Raw genomic sequence first — 22,082 nt, 5'->3', positions numbered from 1 at the left:
ATCGTTCTGTGGCATCAGGGGAAGCTGCATTGGCATTGGATATTACATCAGAAGGGGTTCTTTTGTTTTGGGAATTGAGGTAGTAAGGATGCCCTGCATGCAGTAGTGCAAGTAGTAGGGGTTGGAGGAGGCAGACCGGGGCATGTGAGAAAGATTGAAGAATAGGGAGGGGATGGTTGGTGTGGCAGACATTAGGCACGGGGGTGGACCAGAGAATAGAGGTGGCGGTATCATGGAAATGTGGTAACATAGTTTGCTTGACCAAGACGTTAACCAGCAATGAGTTTTTGCTTGAAGAGTTATAATCTGAAATGAAGGTGGGCGCTTGCTCAGCAGACTTTCAATGGGATGGAGTTCCACACCATGGTAGCCTGGTATATAGTCTTCTTCCCGCACGTCCTGATCACTCATCTGGTAATGATGCTGTGTCTATCTTCAGGAGGCCTCCGGGACTCTTGTTCTTGGATGCTAGGTATGTTGGTGGAAGGTTGACTCGCTAATAGGTGACGCAGCAGGTCATGAAGATGACGTAAAGTTATTTTTAAGATATTCAAACATCATATTACTCTGACCCTACATAAAAGTTAAATGTGGCAATTTGCAATAGCCAATCTGTCACTGTGTTTGGAGTTACATCACATGCACTGGATAGCTGTTTAGAAGTCTCCCAGCATTCAGAGTCAAAATAGGCCTGGGGATTCAGTGGCTTAAAAGCGAAATATGCAGAAAGTTGTATTGCCTGCATCAAGTATTTCACCAGCATGGATTATGGCATCAGTTACTTTGGAACAGGGAGGCCAACACCCTATGACGCCAGGATCACATCACTATTCTAAAGTGTGCACGGGCAATACCTTCACTAGGTTAGAGAAGCATTAATACTGAGTCATCTCATTTACTCAGATGCTTGGAAAAGATGTCAATGGAGTTGCATTTACTCTACACTGCTCATTCTAAGTGGCATCATCGAACTGATGTCCAAATCGCTGGTCACATTTTATAGTCACACTATCAAGCCTATACATGATAGGATGTTTCCAAAAGCATCACTGCAATAGGCCCATAGCTGAAAAGCATATAATTAAGCATTGCCAAATTCCATTATACCATTTGGTCAGTCATACTTAGGATTGCTGATCAATACAACATACCAAGGGTGATCACATTTCACTCCATGTGCCTGGCTCTGCAAGCATAGTATAATCACATCTGTTACATACCAGGACCTCAAGCAAGAAAAATTATCTTTTTCTCAAGCAAAAGAGGTTGGTTGATAAAATGTCAATATTTGTCCACATCTAAATGTTTCTGCCAAGGAATTCTACATCCACTCCCTGCAGTCTTTTGCAATACTTCCAAAGCACATGTTCTCCAAGTCTTAAACCAGTGCCAGATGATCTCCTGTGTATAAGCCAAATTGCCCATGCCCCAACACAACATTGCCTTTTTAAGGTTACTAACAACAGTGACTTGAAATCTATGGTTAATGTCTAGGTGCCCTTTTTTGAGGATAGCATTAATATAATAACTATCACTCTGACAAATTTAACAAATGTAGTTGCACAACCATTGTGTTTGCCCCTAATCCCCATTCCACATGCCAACATTGAAGCACACCAAAGACCCAGAAGGCCTGAAAAAAACAATGAATATCTCTCAAGCACCATTGCCTCTTCCTTCGAGGTGCATCTCTCCCCTTCCAGACTTAATTTCACATATACCATTTGGCCTCAGAGGCACTGAATGAGCTTGAATCTTTCAAAGCCAGAATCTAAGACATCTTGTTTTAAGGAATTCTGCTCTTGTTACTGGTGCCTCTGTTGCAAGTTCCTCTGATGTAAGCCACCACAGTGCCTGGTATGCAAGCTCTCTGGAGACTGGCAGTTCCGTGGCAGGTTTTCTGTTCTGGTACCTACTTCATGAGTTCCCAAAACACACATCACATGTGCTGGCATATATGATGACCAGCATTGTGTCCCAGAATTATTTTCTCTACAAAGTCCCTTCACAGTTCAAGTGTATCTATTTTTGTCACTGCTTGATGCTTTTACACCTCTCTGATGCGGGATAAATGTTTGACTTAAATGTTTCCTTTTGGGATTTTTAAGTTTGGAACTAAATTGTGAGCTTGTACTTGACAAACTGTATTTTGAAGGAGCCATGCCCTGGCCACATTTCTAGGAAAGCAAGACCACAGATCATCCTAATGGTCTTTCTGAGGACTGCAAACTATTCTTCTCTGTTCAGCTACATCGTTCAGCATGCCAGACATTCATGCTGTGACTGACAATACAGCATGAATTAGTTGCATAGTTCTACCTGTACAGCCATGGTAGCTGTGTCAGGTATTCTGTATGTACATTAATATAAAGCTTTGCTACCTCCTTTCAGAATCATGGAGTCCTCACCTATGAGAAAAGATCCCCTTCACCCTTCACTGTTCAAAAGTGCTCTAAAAAGTGTTTCCTGAAATGAATGGGATACAGGATGCTAGTCAAAGAATAACTTGGTTTCCAAAAGCAAAAGGGCCTCACAGTATTTTGTATGTAAGAGATCTCAACAAACTAGGTCATGATTGTCCAGTCGCAAATGACGGAGTGTTTCCCCAACATGTTTGTCTTTTGATTCATTGGAATCTAGGACCTTATGGGGCTATAAACTCTGTGATGAGAACCATACTTCACTTTTTATGGTACAATTGTTTTGATAATCCACAATGCAACTTTAGCAGTTGGTGGCAGCATAATTAAACTTCTAATGTATTAAAAGGAGAATTTGAAACATAAATGTATTTTTAATGTTGATATGTTGTTACTTACGAGTATAAGTACCCTTTTGTTCTTTGGTGCAGACAGGAATACATGTTAGAGTTAGCTTGGCCATGTGACTCAAGGATAAGAAACCCTTGACTAAACCTGTTTCTGCAGCCCCTTTTTCATTGCTAGTGCTACATTAGCGATAGATCAGGGTGAGCCCCAGTTAAGAACTAGGGAAGCAACCTCAGACATCGGTTCACTCTCAAGACAATTCTCCTCCATGGCACATGCTGATGAGCACTCCAGAATTCTACTCTTTTCCTACTTAGAGTGGAACTCCATACCCTAATAATCAAGGCTGAAATGTTTAAAATATCACCATTTACCAGATCTGATCTTGCAAAGGAGAACAGAATACCACCAGTAATTTATTAATTAACAGAATAAGGGCCTAATTTAGAGTTTGGCGAATGGGTTATTCCATCACAAACATGACAGATATCCCATCCATTGTATTATGATATCCATAGGGTATAATGGACTTGCAATACGATGGATGGGATATTCTTCATGTTTGTGACTGAGTAACCCCATCTGCCAAACTCCAAATGAGAGCCTATGTCATGAAGGCACTCAATACACTGAGTTCCAGAGGGTGAGAGGGATAAAGAGTTTTATTATAAGGTCTCAAAAATCAAGCAGTACAAGATAAATGTTAAATTCCCTGAAGAAATAAAAGCAGAAGAAATATTCTGACACCAAAATAAGTCATCAATGAACAGCAAAATCAATAGCAAATCAGACAGAGTTCCTAGCGGAATAGGGGAAGTGCTCTGCTCATCTCCAAAACCAGGGGTTTTTATACACATTTTCGCATAGCAAATTATCTAAGGCATAGCTTCTACACAGAATGATTGATGTTTGACAAATCAGAAACTTTAGTATTGTGAGCACGTGTTTTCATCCTTCACAGGAATAAAACGCTTAATGAAGTCGAAAGATCTTTTGATCCAGTAAGCAGTGTAGTAAACCATCAACAATACATTACATTAACACAATTCCAACAGTTTAGACAGCATGGCCCATGTGGTCATACAAGGAAAACTTTAATCAATGAAAAGTTTCAAAGCTTTATTTTATAACCACAAAGCTAAAGTCATATAGACTGTGTGCACAATCAAATTGTAAAGATAAATCAATGCCCTTTGTTGCCCAAAACGGCAGATTAAATGGAATCTAATTAGCATCAACACTATTAAGCATTCAGGAAGAAGAATACTTATCATTAAATAAATCACTTGAGCCACAGAAATATATCTCAGATCGGTCTGTGTTAGCATTTATCAAGACAAATTAGCAGAGTACACAATTCGGGGTTTTGACATAGGTTGTCCCTACAACCTTACAAATTAGGACATGCATGTGTGGGAACGGGCTAACACATGCAGACAAAAATTATTTGGAAAAGATTCTTTCTCGGGCTACAGAATACTAACTGGAAAAATATATAGGGGAGTGTCAGCATACTAGCTTCTATACTAGTAAAAAGAAAGTCAAGGGAAATAGCATCAACAGGGAGATATATCTCTCCTAGGGTCAGCCTTCAAGGATTCTTCACGAGCAAAGCATGTAGATCTTCAGCAAAGTCTGGACAGAAGCATCATCAGGGAGGGCAGAGGGAGAACTTCACAAAGAACAGCATGTCTAGCAGGGCCAAGAACCAAAGGAAGTATACTAAAGAACACCTAACGCATCTTGATTGGTCAGTATCACGCAAAAGGGGCAATGTCCAATCAGGGTAAGACACGAATTGAAGTTGCAACAGTTCAGTATTTTCTCAAGTTTGCTCTGAAGTCATCTCCTCTCTCTGCTTGAATCCAACAGTCAATTACAGTTTTTATTGGATTTGCAAAATTATGAATTTTTCCCAGGGTATACAATGGACCCGTCTTCTTCCCATGTTGAAACCACATGTCGATAGAAACAAATTATTTCACGTTTAGTCCACAGGCTTCAATGTTCCGGAACCAAGGTCACTAAACTAAAAGTCTTTGCACAATAAAACAAAGAACTATTGCTACTCATGGAAACGAAACCTAATGGAAAAAATCATGTTAGAAAGAACAATGACTCATCACTTTAACATGAATGCAAATACAGGTTCTGCAGGCCTAGTTATGCTAACACAAGAAATATAAATGCATTTATATACTTGTTAATAAACGCACATGATATTCAGACGTATAATGTCAACATTATTATTATGTCATCAAAGAGAATAAAACATTTCATTATAAATTGCAAAACAGCGTTAATGCATCACGTTAAATATGACAAAGAAGTACATTTATTTTTCTGCGTAAATTTATATAAACTCATAAATCACACATTAAACATTAAAAATTCAATTTTTTTTAACAATAGCAGTACATCTAGTGTTTAAAATACACTTTGGCATCATTTATTTTTCTTTAGCACATTATTAAATCCATTGGGCACAATTGTGACCGGCACAAATGAAAACATGAAATACTTATCAGTGCAGCTTTCTACGTTAGGCTTTTAAACATGAGCACCTTCTGCTGATGTCTGGGTCACTAAAAGAATTACTAAAATTTAGGCTCCAAAAGTATCACATGTATATGGTAATTAATTGATTATTAGGGCAACCATTATTATCTCCACTGAACAGACTGGATAAACAAAGCCTGTTTTTCACTGCTGTGTTGCCAGTGCAAGGAAAAAGCAGCTTCTCTGGCTTGTCACTGCCTCACACAGGTCTCCATCGATCTGAGAAGAAAGATGAAATGGTCGGTGATGCAATGCAGTGGCATAACAAAGCCCCCGCAGCCCCTACAGTGTACGGGCACCCCCAACTCACACACAAAAACAGAACACTGTGCACGGGTGGCAAGCCCCTAACTGAGTCCAGGGGGGAGGGGGCCCCCTTCAGGTACTTTGCATGGGGACCGCTTCACGCTTCATTACACCACTGATGCAGTGTCACTGACACCTGCCTTAGCAGTGGTCTGTATCAAATCTGTTCGGTGGATTTCTGCTGTTCTCACCAGTACCCTAGATTGGCACCTGTATACCTCTCTAAATCAGCAACAGCAGAGAGCGCACAACCATATGGAGGAGAGAGGAAAAAAAAGGAAGATTTGGATGTAATTTCATGTTATGTTACTTAAATGTATATCTTTAAAAAAAACTTTTGCAAGTGGTCGCTAAGTAGGAAACTGAACAGCAAGGCTTATTGATTGCCCTAATTATCAAATTAATTAGCAAAAGCTTGAGGGAAAAGCCAGGCTTTAAAATGAAAATAGAATGACTGGGGAGAGTAGCAGTCTCAGATTGTAAGCCAACAGGAAGGAAGTTCCAGGGCCTCGCTGCTGAGAACATGAAACTTCGACCACCTGTTCTTCTGTGTCTTAAAACTCCCAACAACTAGATAGGTCATGGAGGAAGTACTTCTGTATCTTAGCTAAATTTCTGCATTCAATATTTTGGAAGTTTCCAACTATAGGGAGTTTGCACAATCCAGGTATGGTCCAATCAAAGCCCTGACTGCCATATCCTTGCAAACTATAGATAACTAACAAAAGGTGGAAGCTTCAGAAAGATTTTCAGATGGTAAGTACTAGTTGGTACAACCAAAGTTTTTTTTAAGCAGATAAAGACAATTGAGAATCGAATGTCACACCAGAACTCTTGATGGTGGAGTAGGTTAGGCTTTGTGCGTATCTCAGAAGGCCAATGGGCAACCAACCAAAGGCCATTACAGCCAATTTACAGCAGGTACCCCATTTCTGTCAGTGTTCATTTCACATAATCTGTTGAAACTCATTGTAAGATGACTGGTTGTTATCCAGACTAACTGATAATTGAGTGTTGCTTGGATATGTACATGCCTTTATTCCTTGCTTTACTAGCAGGCTGGCAAAAGACATGATATTTATGTTGAATAGGTGTGGGGAGAGGAAGTATCCCTGAGGGGAAGGACTCAATTAAGAGGTAATTGCTGGATGTATCAGTGCTCAAAAAATCTAATCGACCACTTCCTATGGCAAGTTTTATTTTATGAGATTGAGCTATTTGTAGATTCCACTCAACCCTTCTGGCAAGCAAGACGAGGTGCTCTGTTCAGTCAGAAACTGAATTAGCAATTAAGATGCCTTTAAATCTTAATATTTTCTCATTTGCTCTGTGTTCAGAGACAGAGGTCAAAATCAGTTTGTCTTCTTGCAATGCAAATACTTTTTCCTTGTGCCTGCAGAGTTCCAGGATTTTGTAAGGTGAGCTGTCTGACCTATGTGAAATGAAAGGCTTTTGGTATCAGGTTTTTGCTAACACACAACATTTATGTATGTCAACTTTATAAACATTTCAAAATATATTTCAGTAGCTGCTTAAGACCATATTTTGTACTTCTGCGTGATGAAAAAAATATTTTAATAGGATGAAAAAAAGTCAGAACACTTTACTTGGTGATGTGCAAATGATAAATGTTTCCTGAAACCCAGTTTTCACAGATTATTGTTACTACACTATATAGTTTTGTCAGTAAAGCTGCAAGTTAGTGGGAAGGCTTTTGGACATTTCTTGGAAATGTACTGTCTGTAAATGACAGTGCGCTACCACATCATGCTTTAGTAATATATTTATTTAAAGTGAGTGTTTAAACAAACTGAGAAACACTCCTGCTTTGATGGCAAAGCTATTAGTAAACTAAAGCAAGCCATGCATGGAACATGTGTACCCTATATGTGGGCTAGATTTATTATACACGGAGCAAACATTTAGTGTATTTAATCAAACAAAAGAGGTTTTTTTTACAGCAGAAATGCTGAACTCACATATTTGAAGGTGCACTCATGTGAGAATGAAGAAAAAGGCGACTGTAAAATACAATATTTGCGTAGGATCACACAATTTGAGACCCATTTCCGGGTCAAGTACATTACAGTTAGGTCAAGTACATTATTCAAGCTACACGACCTGCAGGTCTAGTAACATTTTTATGATTTTTCGAGGCCTGCTGTTGAACCTGACCTTTTTACAGGGTCACCCCCACCTTTTTCGCCTTCTGTGGCTGATCTCATTTTTGTTGGCATTATGACTATAGCACTTTTTCCCTGCTAACCAGCGATAAAGTGCTTCTGCTCTCTCCACAAACCATGTTACAATTTGCTTACATCTGATTGGTGCATTTAATTTATTTGTAAGACCCTGGTATATGGTACTGCATGTGCCCAAGACTTGTAAATTGAATGCTACTGGTGGGCCCCCCACTAAAGTAGCACTGTCAAACATGTCTCATGCCTGCCACAGAACCTGTATTGCAGTTTTAAACTGGAATTTCCAACCTGGCAAAATAAACCTTCTGCCAGGCCTAAATCTCCCCTTTTAATTTGTATGTTACCCCTAGGGTAGGGCAGGGCACATTCTACCTAAAAAGTAGGACATGTGTGTTTACGTTTTAAACTCGTAACGTAATTTTTCAGTCTGGCAGATTTAGTGTTGAAGGAGGAAGATGACCTAGTTAACAGCACTAACTGAGTAGGAGATTTGTTAAGCCAAGAGATATAAAGGGCACAGTGTTCTTCAGTTTGGTCAGGAGAAATAAAAGTGGATTCATTGAATTCTCTAATCAACTTCTCAACTTTTAAGACTCTCCACTCTTGTGTGACCAATTTCCTATCAGGTAGAGATAAATCACGAGGGCCATTCATTTCCATTTTATCACAGCGTGGTCGCACCATTGTTCAGACAAAAAAATACATAGTTTGTTCACTATATGGCCTTTTTAGTGTGTCAGAACTTGTAAGTGCCAAAATGGCAGGTAATATTTACATACAGTATATAAGTCGGGGGCAGCTGAGGGAGCTAGGTGAGGGTGGTAGGTGCTTTGAAAGGAATTAGAGAAAGTGAGAAAAGGAACTTGAGAGGGGAAGTGTAAGAGGCTAGCAAGGTGGCAGGTGTACTATTAATACAGGAGAATGGAGATGAGGTCATACTTTGTCTCCCCCATATTTACTCCCTCCCTTCGCATCTGGTCCATCTTGCCATGGAGTCATTTTACAACATAAAATTGCGAATACGATTTTTTTCCAGTTTGTGATGTCATATGGACAATTAGAAACCAACTTTCCTATTGACAGCGACCCGTCTCTGATTGTTTAAACCATGTTAAATAAATTGAACTGGCAATATGAGAGGGAGCAGAATTCTAGGTATGTTTATAATTTACCGGAAGCAGAAAGGAGCCTCAGAAAGGTTGCAAGGATAGGAAAATCATATTGTGGATGGTTTCTCATGATTAGTCTTGGCATGCAGAGATGATCCATGGGGTCATCTAATATTGGGAGACCACTGTGTGACCATACTCTACATACAATTATAGATGGGCAGTAAATATAATACCCCCCAGATTTCAAAGCGACTCAACAGACCACAGTCTACAATGTCACTTGGACGACCTCTGTGAAAAGCAACCAATTTACTGATTTCCACCCATCCCTGTTTTCTTTTTGAGAATGATAAACAGAAGTGTCTCCTTCTTGTGGGTGTGATGTGGAAACTTCTTAGTAGTATGTTCAGTTTGCACTGAGAGCTCACTATATAATCATGTTATTGTTAAACAGGTTTCATGGTCCAAGGAAACCCTGATGAAGGACCCAGTGATATATGTGGACTTTCTTGACATGAACACACCGGTGGAAAATAGAATCTATCGACCAGTCACCAACCACAAAAAGCTTGTTTCCACAATGGAAGAATATCGCATAAGGATGACCATGAACTCTGCAAGTGCTGAGGTAGGAATCCTGTGCAAGTGGCATTTTAGCTATGTTCAGTGGTATAACACAGAAACTACTCAGGGGTAAAGCACATAGTATTCCTTAACAAATAAAAGGTAATGTTTTCATTCCAGGATTATGACAGACTCTGGCTCTGCGCAGCTCCTTTCGCACCCAGATTATTTTCATTTCTGCCGAGGTGGCTTAGAGTTACTTTTATTTTACTAGCACTAGTATTCTCAAAATTTTATAGGACAAGGAAAATTCTGAACTCCTTTTCTAGCTCTGCCCTATGACACACAGCCTCCTTGCATGAATGAATGGAAGGCGTATGGGGGGGTTAATGCATCGAGTGGTGTCGGGATGGGTGAATTAATAAATGAGTAGGATGGTTCTGGGTGGATGGATGGATGAATGGATCGATGGATCAATGGGAAGTTGGGTTGGGAAGGATGGATGGATGGATGATTAAATGCTCGGCAGTGGATGAATCAATCAATGATCTAAAGTGAAGACACGAGTGACAGACCTTTGGACAGCACAATTACAATAACTGTGGTGGTTATGGTAGGCTTTCTGCATATTGAAAATATAAGAATGTTGAAGGGATGGAATATTTTGACAGACATACCAGTCTGATAGATTTGGATCTGTATCTTTGAGTTAATTATTATGTAGTCCTTGTTGTTTTTCAGTAGGTGTTTCCAATACGATGAGTGGCCCAAACAGAGGAATAAAGACAGAAAGAACACACAGCCCAATCTTTGTTCCTTGGACTATAATAGTTCAACATTCAAAAGACCTCTGTAAAGCCATTTAAATCTACGTCATCATATGGAACGTCACACCAAAAACTAGTAGTAACTTTTCCACTTTTTTCTTTAATAATGATGAACAGTGATGTCAAATTGGAATGCTCCTCGACTCTCAATGTCCAACTGGCTTTCCTCTGTTGCATGGTGCTGGTGCTAGGTCAGGCCTCCGCTTACCCCCTCACTTTCTTAGATGCTAGGTACGACACCGCTGCCTTTCAGCTAGGTTCACACTATAGAAATACCGTACATATACATGCATAGGATGTTTTCTTGGGGAGTCATTTCCACCTTGGAATTGGGACAAGAATACATTTTCAGTGTGCCATTGATGAGACATTTTCCCCCTCACATTGTTCATGAGCATCAATAATCCAGACAATAACTACTAATCCAGTGCCTGGGACTGCATACAGTTGTCACAAGGACTGCAAGCAGAAGACAGTGCTATGCTGTCTGCCTTCACTGCACATGTGAGACATGCAGGGCTGCTGCATCTCCGTGTTTTCTCTTAAGAAAGAAAGAAAAGACCAACAACAGAAAGTTCACTAGACACCGAGAGAGCAGGTATTTTACTTCAGGCACGGTGTGTCAATCAGGATGAATGTTTTCATGATCATCCCCTTAGACATTATCTCTCTACCCTTACTTTCATTCTTACATTGTGGTTTACAGTGATGCATTTTGGGTTGAGCTTGTTTTCAGTCACACCCAGAAGCAGATGCTTTCTCACATCTCACTGGGTGAAGTACAAGTTTTTTGCAGTTATATTTGATATGTGTTCACTAAATAAATGCATCTTACCAAAACATGGGATAGTTCTGGAGCCAGGATGCGATCTTGGGAATGAGCTATTCTCCGTTGAACCTGCAAACAAGAAAACTGAGAAGCAATAAGGTTTCTAGAGGAAACTGTCTCTCATCTCAGCCATAGACCAGGGACATACTTCCAGTCTGTGCAAGAGAGTGAGTACAGCGTATTGCTTTTGTTACACATATCTGTTGCCATCAGGAGCTAAAACTGTGGATTTTAGTTTATTTTATGAAAGACACGGATACCTCACTACATCCAATCCCCTATATCTATTGTATTTCTATCCTTCTCATACTCCCTCTTCTACAGCAATCCCTATTTCTGGCTATAATTCACTCCTCGTTCCTCTATATCGCTATGCTGTAATTCTTTCTCATATGCACACCTATCCTCTAGACCCACTTCCTCTGTGCACTCTCTCGTAAACCTCACTGATTTGTATTACAAATTCAAGGTTATTTCCTATTGCATCTGCTTGCTTTGCATTGTTCACCACACATTTGTTAACAGTCACCATCTGCACGAGCATGATAGAGAGTCAGGATAGTGTGCTTTATTAGAGGGGGTGATTTCCGAATAATGCTGTACAGTATACTCATTTTGGAAGTTCCATGAATATCAAGAATAGGCATGGTCAGCATAGCAGCCCACACAAAGATGGAGAGGTACTGTGGCACACTGTTGCAAAGAACATGCACAACATTCAAGAGATTGCAAGCCATCATCAGCACTGTGACATTCAAACCTCTACTTCGAATTTTATGCACCAGCATGATCTCTAATACAACACATTCCACATAATCGGGACCCTAAAGGGACACAGTCTCAAAAAAGAGATACAGGGTGTAGATTCTAACTTCTACATAGTAGACCTCTGAACTGGTAGATTCAAGTGGGCTTTTAAAGAGACAAGCTATTTTAGTCAAAGTCCTCCAGTCAGGGTCTGGGTACAAAGCTTTTGAGTAAGAGGTCAGTGGCCTGTGCAGGAAAGTGTTCTTACAATGAGCTGATGAGAGCTATCAGGCTACCTTTACAGATTCTTGTGCAAGACCTGCCAGGAGTTCATTGTCAAGAGAGACAATAAGCCTCAATTTGTAATATCAGTTCATAAGTATCTGGTCTTAATCCCTTTATATTGGACCTGACCCTCTCTGCAGGGTCACCCCAACCATTTGACCTTTTACCCTTCACTTTTTGCTGAATTTGTTTTTGTTGGCCTCAGGACTTTGTGCACTTTACCACTGCTAACCTGTGCTGTGTTTGCGCTCGCTCCCTAACACATGGTTAAAATATTTGCTTATACCTAATGGGCATATTTAACTTACTTGTAAGTCCCTTGTAGAGCAGTATACCATATACCGAGGGCCTGTGGATTAAATGTTACCAGTGGGCATGCAGCACATATTGAGCCACCCACCTAAGTAGCACTTTAAAACTTGTCCAAGGCTTGTCATTGCATCCTGAATGCAGTGTCACACAGCCATGTTGACTTGACATTTAAACCCCTTTGCCAAGCCTTAAACTCCCCTTTTACTATATGTCACCCTAAGGTAAGCCATAGGGCAGGGTGCTGTGTAATTAAAACGCAGGCCATGTACTTTTTAGTTTTACATGTTATAGTAGTGAAAAACTTCCAAATTCGTTTTTCACTACAAAGAGGCCTACCCCTCCAATAGGATAACATTGGGGATTCCTTATTACATTTAATAAGCTGTAATTCCTAAATGAGAGGAGGTAAATATGTAATGTTTGGTAGCTGTGAAATTGTAATGAAAAATCCTCTTTAATGGAAAGGTCAGATTTTTCATTACAATTTTAAAAATGCCACTCTTAGAAAGTTGGCATTTTCCTGCCCTTATTCTTTGTGCCTGCAGCCGGTCTTGGGTCACATGACTGGGTGTAGCTGACAGTTTAACTTTGTGATTCCTCCCAGATAGCCAGACAATAGAAGGACCGGGTGTGCCTCAATAGGCCATCAACTTCCAGAATGAGGGCTGAGCTGAGCACAACACCACTTACACCTGATTAAGCTGTGGTCTGTCTCCACACAAAAGGCTTAACCTTGTATTGTCACTGCAACCAGCTTGGAGCTAGGACAGGGGAGTCAGGTACACCATGAACTTCAAATACCTTTTCCAGAAACCTCTGCCACCTTCTAGGAGCAGGGCATCAGGGCATAAAAATAGAACTCTCAGACCACCTCTTCAGTTCACTACTGGACTTGCGGAAGGACTCTCAGAGGACTGCCTACTGCTGTGACCTGCTGTGTACTTTTCCAGACTGCTGAGGTACCTGCAAAGTGGACTCCTTTGTAGCATGTAGCCTGCCCTGAAGCCAGCCCTGCTGTTAAGTCCTGAATCTACACCTGCAGTAATGACTACCTGAAGTGACTCCCAGGGCTAGTTTACTGGCCCCCTGTTCAGAGCCACAGGGACATAACAGGTTCCCACCATCTTCTATCTGCACCTGGACCCAGTCTGAGTGAATCCTAAACCCACAAACGGGGTCCATCCGCTCCTGGGCCGTTGGTTGTGGTGGTTTGAGGACTTAGACAAAACCTGGCGAAAAAGTACTCCGAGAACCAGGAGGAGATCAAGACCAACCTGCTCCTCTATCCACCAGAGGTGCATCACGGGATGGATTGACTTTGAGGCTTCTCCTACTACATTCTTCTCCACAGCAACAAATCTGTTTCAGCGGTCCTTCGCGAAAGTGGTATCCAACCTTGTGAAATGCAGGTAGGAAAGTAAAGTTAGGTCATTTGTAATTTAAAAGCCTCTTTCATGGTAAAGTTAGATTTTAAGTCACAATTCTGAAAACACCACGTTTAGAAAGATAGCATTTTTTGTCCTAACCATTTGGTGCCTGCGGCCTTTATCCTAGGTGACATGACTAGGTATAGTTGACAATATGTATCCGACCTTGTGGAACTGTCTTCGGCTACAGCCTTCTGCTTTGTCCTGCTGGAGATTTTCAGCTTCCATTTCGGTGACTAAGTTCGCAGGTAAAAATCTTCCTTGCAGCTCCACTCCACGGCCATCCAATGACAAAGCTCCCTCCTCAGACACTCCATAAGCTGTGCTATCCGGAACGTCTACCTTCTCAGACATTTTTCTTTCAAAATGTTTTCAATTCCAGGTTAATTTAGTTACGTTACTTTTTGGGTCCATCCTGCAAGGAATTGTGGATGTTGCTTGGCCAGGGCTCACATCCCAGTCAACCAACAACCCAGTTTCTCACACTTTGCAAAGAGGTGATGTCCAAATTTGAAAGTAACTGTCTAAAATAGTTACATAATCAAGGCCTACCACATAACAAGAGACAGAGTGGTGTCACATGTTCTGCAGACATTTGGTTGTTGAAGCCACTCATAAATAGGTCTACTTCCCAATCAGGGACACCAAGCGCTCCTTATTAGACCACAGAGTGGTACCAGGGAGCCATTATGATTGGTCAACTGCCTAGAGCCAGATCATGTGACAGATTGTCTCCTGTATACATTAACACAAATTTCCTTTAGTCATATGGTAAATTGAAAGAGTGACATAAGCAAAGTACTTCTGATTATTGTCACTCCATCTTAGGCACATCAGATGTAGTAAATGCATATTAGATGGAATTCATGATCCAATTTATGTTGCATATCAGAGCTGCTCCTCCTCTTAGCTTCACTCAGTTTGCACATGTGGCACTTGAGAGCAGAGGATATTGGGGCCCAGTGTACAAACCACTTTAGTGATCTTAAACTCTGCAATTGCAAAACTGAGTTTGTTCTGGAATGTACAAAACATCTTTTGCAAGTCAGAAAATCCTTTCTAACCCAACAAAAGTGTTTCTGTGACCCATTCTAAATCACAATTAGGATGTTGCATTAATGGGGCATCTACTCCTAATTGCAATTAGTCAATGACATGCATCATTGATTTGTGACCGCAATTGCAGTTGCACATCACTGATCAGATACTGACGCCCGATTTAGGGTGGTATCTAATTGGCATGAGATAGCCTCATGGTGAGCAGACAATGGTCAAAGGAACCACTGCATGCTTCACCCAATGTCTTCTATCTTCTCAAAGGGAAAACCTTCTTTAAAGCTGTACCTGTCCTTTCAAAGGACCGGGGCTGCCTATAAAGGAAAATATTTCCCATTTGGTAATGCATATATGGAAATTGAGTTCTGTTGACACTTGCAGGCCACCATCCCTGAAAATTGGTACCTTCTTAATTAATTAATATTAATTAGAAAGTCCTTTTTCTGACCCTTTGTGAGCGGTCAATTTGCAATGGAATCTCTTTGTACATAGGTCACATCACAAAGATCACCTCTATTCGCAAACCAGTCAATGTGCAATTTGCACATCTTGGTTTGTTAACATAGATTAGCACATCTGGCTCGAGGTCCTTTAACTGACTCTGGAGGTGCAGCATGTGACAAGAGAAACCAGAGAGCCATCCTTTTGCAAAACCTGTAGCAGAATTGGTAGAGGCTATCTGGACAGCTGTTAGCCGTGTCAGCCTTAGTGTGGTCTCCCCCCAAACATTTTGCCTTATTCCTTATTCCTCCTGTTTTTGCTGAATTTGTTTTTGTTGGCTTTAGGACACTGCGCACTTTACCACTGCTAAACAGTGCTAATGTGCTTGTGCTCGCTCCTTTAAACATAGTGAAAGTGGCTTATACTCAATTGGCAGATTTAATTGACTTGTAAGTGCCTAGTAAAGTGGTACTCCATGTACCCTGGGCCTGTAAATTAAATGCTACTAGTGGGCCTGCAGAACCCATTGTGCCATCCACTTAAGTAGCTCTTCAAACATATCTTAGCCCTGCAATTGCAGCCTGTGTGTGCAGTTGCCATTTTGACTTGGCCAAATAAACCTTTTCCCAGGCACAAACCTTCTTTTTTAATACATAAACGTCATCCCTAGGGTAGACCCTAAACAGCCCAAAGGGCATTTTGCATGTATTTTAAATTTTTAACATGCACTATTAATTTTTACATGTCCTGGTGGTAATGAAAAATTCTTCAATTCATGTTTTACTACTGCAAGGCCTACCTCTCCAGTGAGATAACATTGGGTTATCTTGTTACATTTTATAGTGATAGCTTTCAGTTGGAAGCAGGTAGGAAAGCTGAGTGGGGTCTCTAACAAATTGTGCTTTAAAACCCTCTTTAATGGTAAAGTTGGGTTTTAAGTCACAATTCTGAAAATGCCAGTTTTAGATAGTTGCCATTTTCTTATCCATTTGTGTCCGAGGTCACATGACTATGTGTAGCTGGCAGTTAGTCTTTGTGAATTACTCTCAGACAATGAGACAAAGGGGGATAGGATTTGGCAGGATGGGCCATCTCTGACTTGATAGGGGTGGAACCTTTACCTACCACACTTGCACATCACAAAGGCTGTCACTCAGCACTCTCTCAAAGGATTTCATTCTAGTCTTTTGTGCCCCCAGACAAGCTGGGGCCAGGACAGAAAGACCGCAAATTCAAGACACCTCTGTATGGGAAGGACCCTAGAAGCTTCTCTAACTTTAGAGTAGGCACTACTTGAGAATAATTCCATTGTCTCATTAATCTCAGTGCCCAAGATAAATGAAAAGCAAATAGAGCCGCACATGGACTTTTTTTTATTACTCAGTTCAAAACCTGAACATATAACATATTTTGTGTATCTTTTCTATAGGAGGTCTAACCTTTTTTTTTTACAACATCAAGACTCTCTTTCGTTTGTCGCAAGACTAAACTTTCAAATGTTAATTGAACATTGACAGCTGGATTTTGGTCATTTTCTGTATAACTACTTCAATTAGGAGGCTGCCTCTGGATAAGCACGCCTCCCTGAACATCAGATTTACCAGGAGGCAGGAGTACTATCATCAGTGACTGGTGAACAGTAGCATAATTATCTTTGTAATATATTGCAAATGTCCTTTACTATTTGAAGCCACAAAAGAAACCTTAAAAATGTATAGTATGAGCCACTGTTTTGAACAGTTAAAACTCAGTTGAAAGAATGTTACCATATTCTGAATCTTTATTCATAGTAGATTTTTCATGGCGTTCAGCACAAAAGCAATAATTGTATGCATTTTGTGCGCAAGGTGAAATTAATTTCTGTATTGATATTTTTATGCAGTCATGGTACTTAAATTTATGACTTTCTGTATCGTGAACTTTGAAAATCAGGTTCCATATTTGATCAGAGGCACACATACTTGTGTTTGCTTGTCTTTAGTCTAATAGAACTAAGTTCAGCAGAACACCTCAATGGTAAATGTACTTTATATAAGTATTTGACAAAATAAATTTTAACACTAAAGCCCATGGAATAAATAGATACAGCTTTTCCTATGCAGATAGTCTCATGAGTATGAGGAATATCACATGTTGCTTTATTCCTTTGAGAACTCGCACTGAGGAAAGCCATGCCTGAATGAGTCCAGCTGTAAATTAATATACTTATTTTCTGGTATGTAATGGTCTCTTATGCCCTTCACAACTTCGATTGTGCTGCCACAGCTGTTGGTGTGAGTGGTAGAAGGAGACTCTCTGGGATCCTGCTTAGCCGATAACTTCTTAGGTGGTTCAGCTACACCACAAGAGTGAGAGCATGCACACAGTTTAAGATCTTGAAATGCAAGAGTCTGATTGATGTTTCATGTTGATAAAAACATCAAATAATGTTGACTGGAGCCCATGGTACTAACTTGCAATGCAAGGAGTTGACTGTGGAAGATGATTGGTCTTAGGTATTTGACCATGCAAAAGGTGATAGAAGATTTGTGTTTTTAGTGAAGTGGATATAGAGCTTCTCAGTTTAGCTCTATGTGTTCAGTGAAGCAAGCAAGAGAGGCATGCCATTCTGAAGCCTAGGAAGCTGGCCACAAGTCTTAGAAATGAAAGAAGGGCAGTCCAGTGGGTAGGTTCCAGGACATTAAGAGATCTGAAACCGGTGATAGTTATTGGCTCCTTAGATATTAGGGATTGCAAATGGATCTTTGTATTTCACTGTTTATGTCTCCTTCAGAACAGATCATCTTAAATGAACTACACATGCTTGTAGACCTAACGAATAATCCTCTGTCATAATTGTATTACAGACCCCACATGTGTTTTTTTACGAAGCTGTGCAACATATTACACGTGCAGCAAGAGTCTTCAAACAACCAGGCGGTCATATGATGTTGGTAAGAGCATCCATTACATTGAATAGTTTACACTCATTTATAACATTATTGGATTCTCAAGTTTAGCACTGCAGCTGAAGGCATCCCTCTGAAACACAGAAAAAACGAGTTCTGAAAATCTAATGCCAAGGTAGAAACCTAGGGAAACAATAGACATTCTGCATTAGAAGTTGTCACAAGTTTTATTTGACTTTATCATTGACAAAATACATACATAATATATAAATCTGACCTTGCAGCCCTCACCACAAATTCCATTACAGTGCCATGGCTAATCAGTTCTCATGAAAGACAGTGTGTGATGCAAACACCTACCTTCAAAGATGAACCAGTCACAACTTGGTGGTGTTCTGTGGAACTCACTACCTTTAGCTAACTGGACATGTTTGACCTCAAGACTTTGAAATATTACAACCTGATTATTGGATCAGTAAAATCTGTATAGAGATTGTCTAAGGTAAATTGTGTATTAACTATGTGACCATTTTTGTAGCATGTTGCAGTATTACAAACTTAAACTATCACATTTCAAAGAATTTACATCAGTGAAATAGAATTGGTGACACTATTTTAGTTGTATTTTGATACCCTTTACCCTATTAATAGGAACACAATTGCTAGTCTAGTGGCAATCTAATGCTGTGTATAGTATTGATTAAAATGGTGTTTTGCACTGTTGGTCAGTACAATTATTGTTGTATATTATTGCCCTATATACTGTAGTTGTGTGGTATTGTATATTGTATTGCATTGCACTATTCCTGTAGTGCTTCATACCCCTTACACAAGGCATATTCAACCGAATAACAGGTCACTTCAGTATCAGAGTGACTCCAGAGAAGGCAACCAGAATGCAATAAAAAAGATAACATCACTTTTTACAAAATATTTAATATGTCAAAGATTAAAGCCATTGCATTACATAGAGAAAAAGGTGAATGTATTATTATGCCATTGATTGTAGGTACACATATGCTTTATGAGAAATTGTGGCAGCGCAGCTATAGGCAGTGAATGGGAGATGTGGTGGTACACTGTGCCTTCCAGTTGTGTGGCTGGCATTATGAGTGTATTGTTGTCTGCCCGGATGGAGAAAAATGTTACATTGTAGGGGAAATGGCCTTGTCTAAGATTGTCACATCATTACATTCACATGTCATCACATCACTTAGGGGAGTGGATAGCCCAGTCTATTGATGAGCCTTATAATCTTTATCCTATGTGTCTCTAGTCTTCACTCATGGTAGTGCACCAGACCCTTGGTGCAGTGGTATGAACCAGAACACTGCCCCAAACACATGCATGAGGAGGAGGTGGAGTGGCACACCGTAGGAGCCACCTTCCAGCAGCCCTTCCTGGGGAGCTGCTGCCACGGTTCATTAGCTGCTCATCACCAATGCAAAATGTCATGGCTCAAAACATGCACATTTACAAAATGCCATGGGCCGATCCTAGAGGTTAACAACCCTTAAAACGAGCAATTGCTCAATGGGTCTGAAGCAAAGCAACCAATGGTTAAATTGTACTGACCATAATGCCCCTTTCTGTATTGTTATTTTCTGTTGACAAACAGCTAAAGCTGAATGTAGCACAATCTAGTCTGTTAATAAGAACTTCTTCACAGAGAGAAACATGCATTAAAGCTATTTAGTAAAGGTTTTGGGACATCTGTACTAAAACTGAGAGCTGGGCACAGTTAAGTTGGTGGATGGGTATGGCATTCATGGATAGATCAGCCCATTGTGTGGGACAGCGTGGGGCGCTAACCACAGAGGGCAGGCATGGCTTATGGAGTTAGGGCTGATGGCTATTTGGAGAGCAAACACCCCAACACCAAACTACACTTACTACTCCACTGCCCAGCACACCTGCACCAGGTTAGATTTCTTCTTAGTGCAGCATGTGGACTCCAGGGTGCCGGGGTAGAAATGGGACAATGTCTACTTCAGGTCACACTGGGCAATCCAAACTTCACACCACCTCTTAGTAGGTAGGTGTTCAATAAATGCAAATGAATTGCTGCAAGAAAGTCTGCTGTCTGTTCAATCAGAATATCATAGTTCTGTTGTCCAGTTTGTTAGAATTTGGATTTTTACCTGTCCAAGTAGGGACCACAATCCTAGTCATGGTAAGTCAGATACACACCCTAAATTAACCTTTGCTCACCCCCTGGTAGCTTTGCACAGAGCAGTGAGGCTTAACGTAAGAGACAATGTGTAAAGTATTTGTTGAACACTTAATAGCAGTAACACAGTGAAAGACACCACAAAAGGCTCCACAATAGAGAATATTTATCTGAGTATAACAAGACCAAAATGACAAAAATCCATTCCGTAGGAGTCGAGATATTAATTTTTTAAGATTAAGGGCCTGATTTAGATTTCGGTGGAGGGGTTACTCTGTCACAAAGGCAATATCCCATCTGCCGAAATCTATACCCCATTTTTTCTTATGGGAGTTAGATTTCGCCAGACCAGATATCCATCACTGTTGTGATGGAGTGAAAACAGTGTTTAAACGTCAATACTGGTCAAACGGTTGCTTGAGGTCACAAAGTACAGACGACTGTTATAGAGAGGTGGCCGGCTACAGAACCCAAGCAGGTCCTCTGAACAGTACCTTTGTTGGAGCAATGCTTCGACGGCGAGGGCTTGATGCGTTGATATTGCTGCCACACTCGGGCTATGCATTGCTTTTTGACGTTTTTCACTGCAGAACCCACTTCTGATGCCCAGGACTTGAGGGGGGTACCTCAGGCAAGGGTAGTACTCACACATGGCAAAGTCCAGCAGCACCATGAGAGTTGCAAGCCGTCTTTGATGTCCCTGAGACTGCAGAAGAACAGCGGACTAGCCAGCAAGACCTTGGAGACTCTTGGCTTCAAGGTTGTAGAGAGCAAGTTCAGTCCCTCTCACTGCAAGACAGAAGCAGCAGGCCAACACAGCAGAGCAAACAGCAAAGTGGCAGTTCCTCCTACAGCACAGCACACAACAGCAGCAGATCAACACAGTAAAGCAGTTGCAGAGTGGCAGTCCCTCCTGGCAGAACAGCAGGCCTTCTTCCTGACAGAGTGTCCTTGTTTCCAGTAGAGATTCGATTTGGTGGGGGGTTAGGGTCCAGTATTTATGCTTTGGTGTCCTGGTTCTGGAAGGTGGGAGTAACTTCCAGGCCTTCCTTTAAAGTTTACAAGGTTCCTGTCCTGCCCTCCCGGGCTCCAGACTCTCTACTGGGGGTATGCACCCCTTTGTGTGAGGAGAGGCACAGCCTCCCCATCAAGCCAGTTAATGGGCCATTGAAGCCCATTAAGTCACACCTAAGCACCCTCCCATTGTGTGACTGTCTAGAGGAAATACACAGATCCCAGCTGTCATCTACCCCAGACGTGTATTCAAAGATAGGCATAGGCACAAAATGGTTAAAGTAAGAAAATGGCAACTTTCTAAAAGCAGCATTTTCAGACTTACAATTTAAAATTCAATTTCACCATAAGTTGTGATTTTAAATTTGGAGTCCAGGGCCACCAAATTCCATAATTTTATCTTTTCCCATTTGGAAATTACACTTAAAAGATGTTTTAGGCCGGGTAACCCCATTGTTATCCTATCGGAGAGATAGGCCTTGCAATAGTGAAAAACGATTGAAAGAGTTTTTCAGTGTCTGGACATGTTATACTTAAAAGTACAAGTCCAGCTTTTTATATACACTGCACCCTGCC

The 22,082-nt window shown here is 40.8% G+C and overlaps 1 protein-coding gene across 1 annotated transcript in view; it reads left to right on the top strand.

Moving 5' to 3' along the window:
* DNAH14 (dynein axonemal heavy chain 14) overlaps positions 1-22,082 on the top strand; it is a 923,784-nt gene that overhangs the window by 501,617 nt on the left and 400,085 nt on the right. The window contains exons 53-54 of the mRNA XM_069236199.1: positions 9,401-9,574; positions 18,281-18,367. Coding sequence (XP_069092300.1) covers positions 9,401-9,574; positions 18,281-18,367 — 261 coding nt within the window. The remainder of the gene's footprint in view (positions 1-9,400; positions 9,575-18,280; positions 18,368-22,082) is intronic.

Source organism: Pleurodeles waltl, chromosome 5 (assembly GCF_031143425.1).
Source record: "Pleurodeles waltl isolate 20211129_DDA chromosome 5, aPleWal1.hap1.20221129, whole genome shotgun sequence".
NCBI classification, from domain to species: domain Eukaryota; kingdom Metazoa; phylum Chordata; class Amphibia; order Caudata; family Salamandridae; genus Pleurodeles; species Pleurodeles waltl.
The sequence above is the reverse complement of the archived record's forward strand: the minus strand, read 5'-3'. Positions and strand labels throughout refer to the sequence as shown.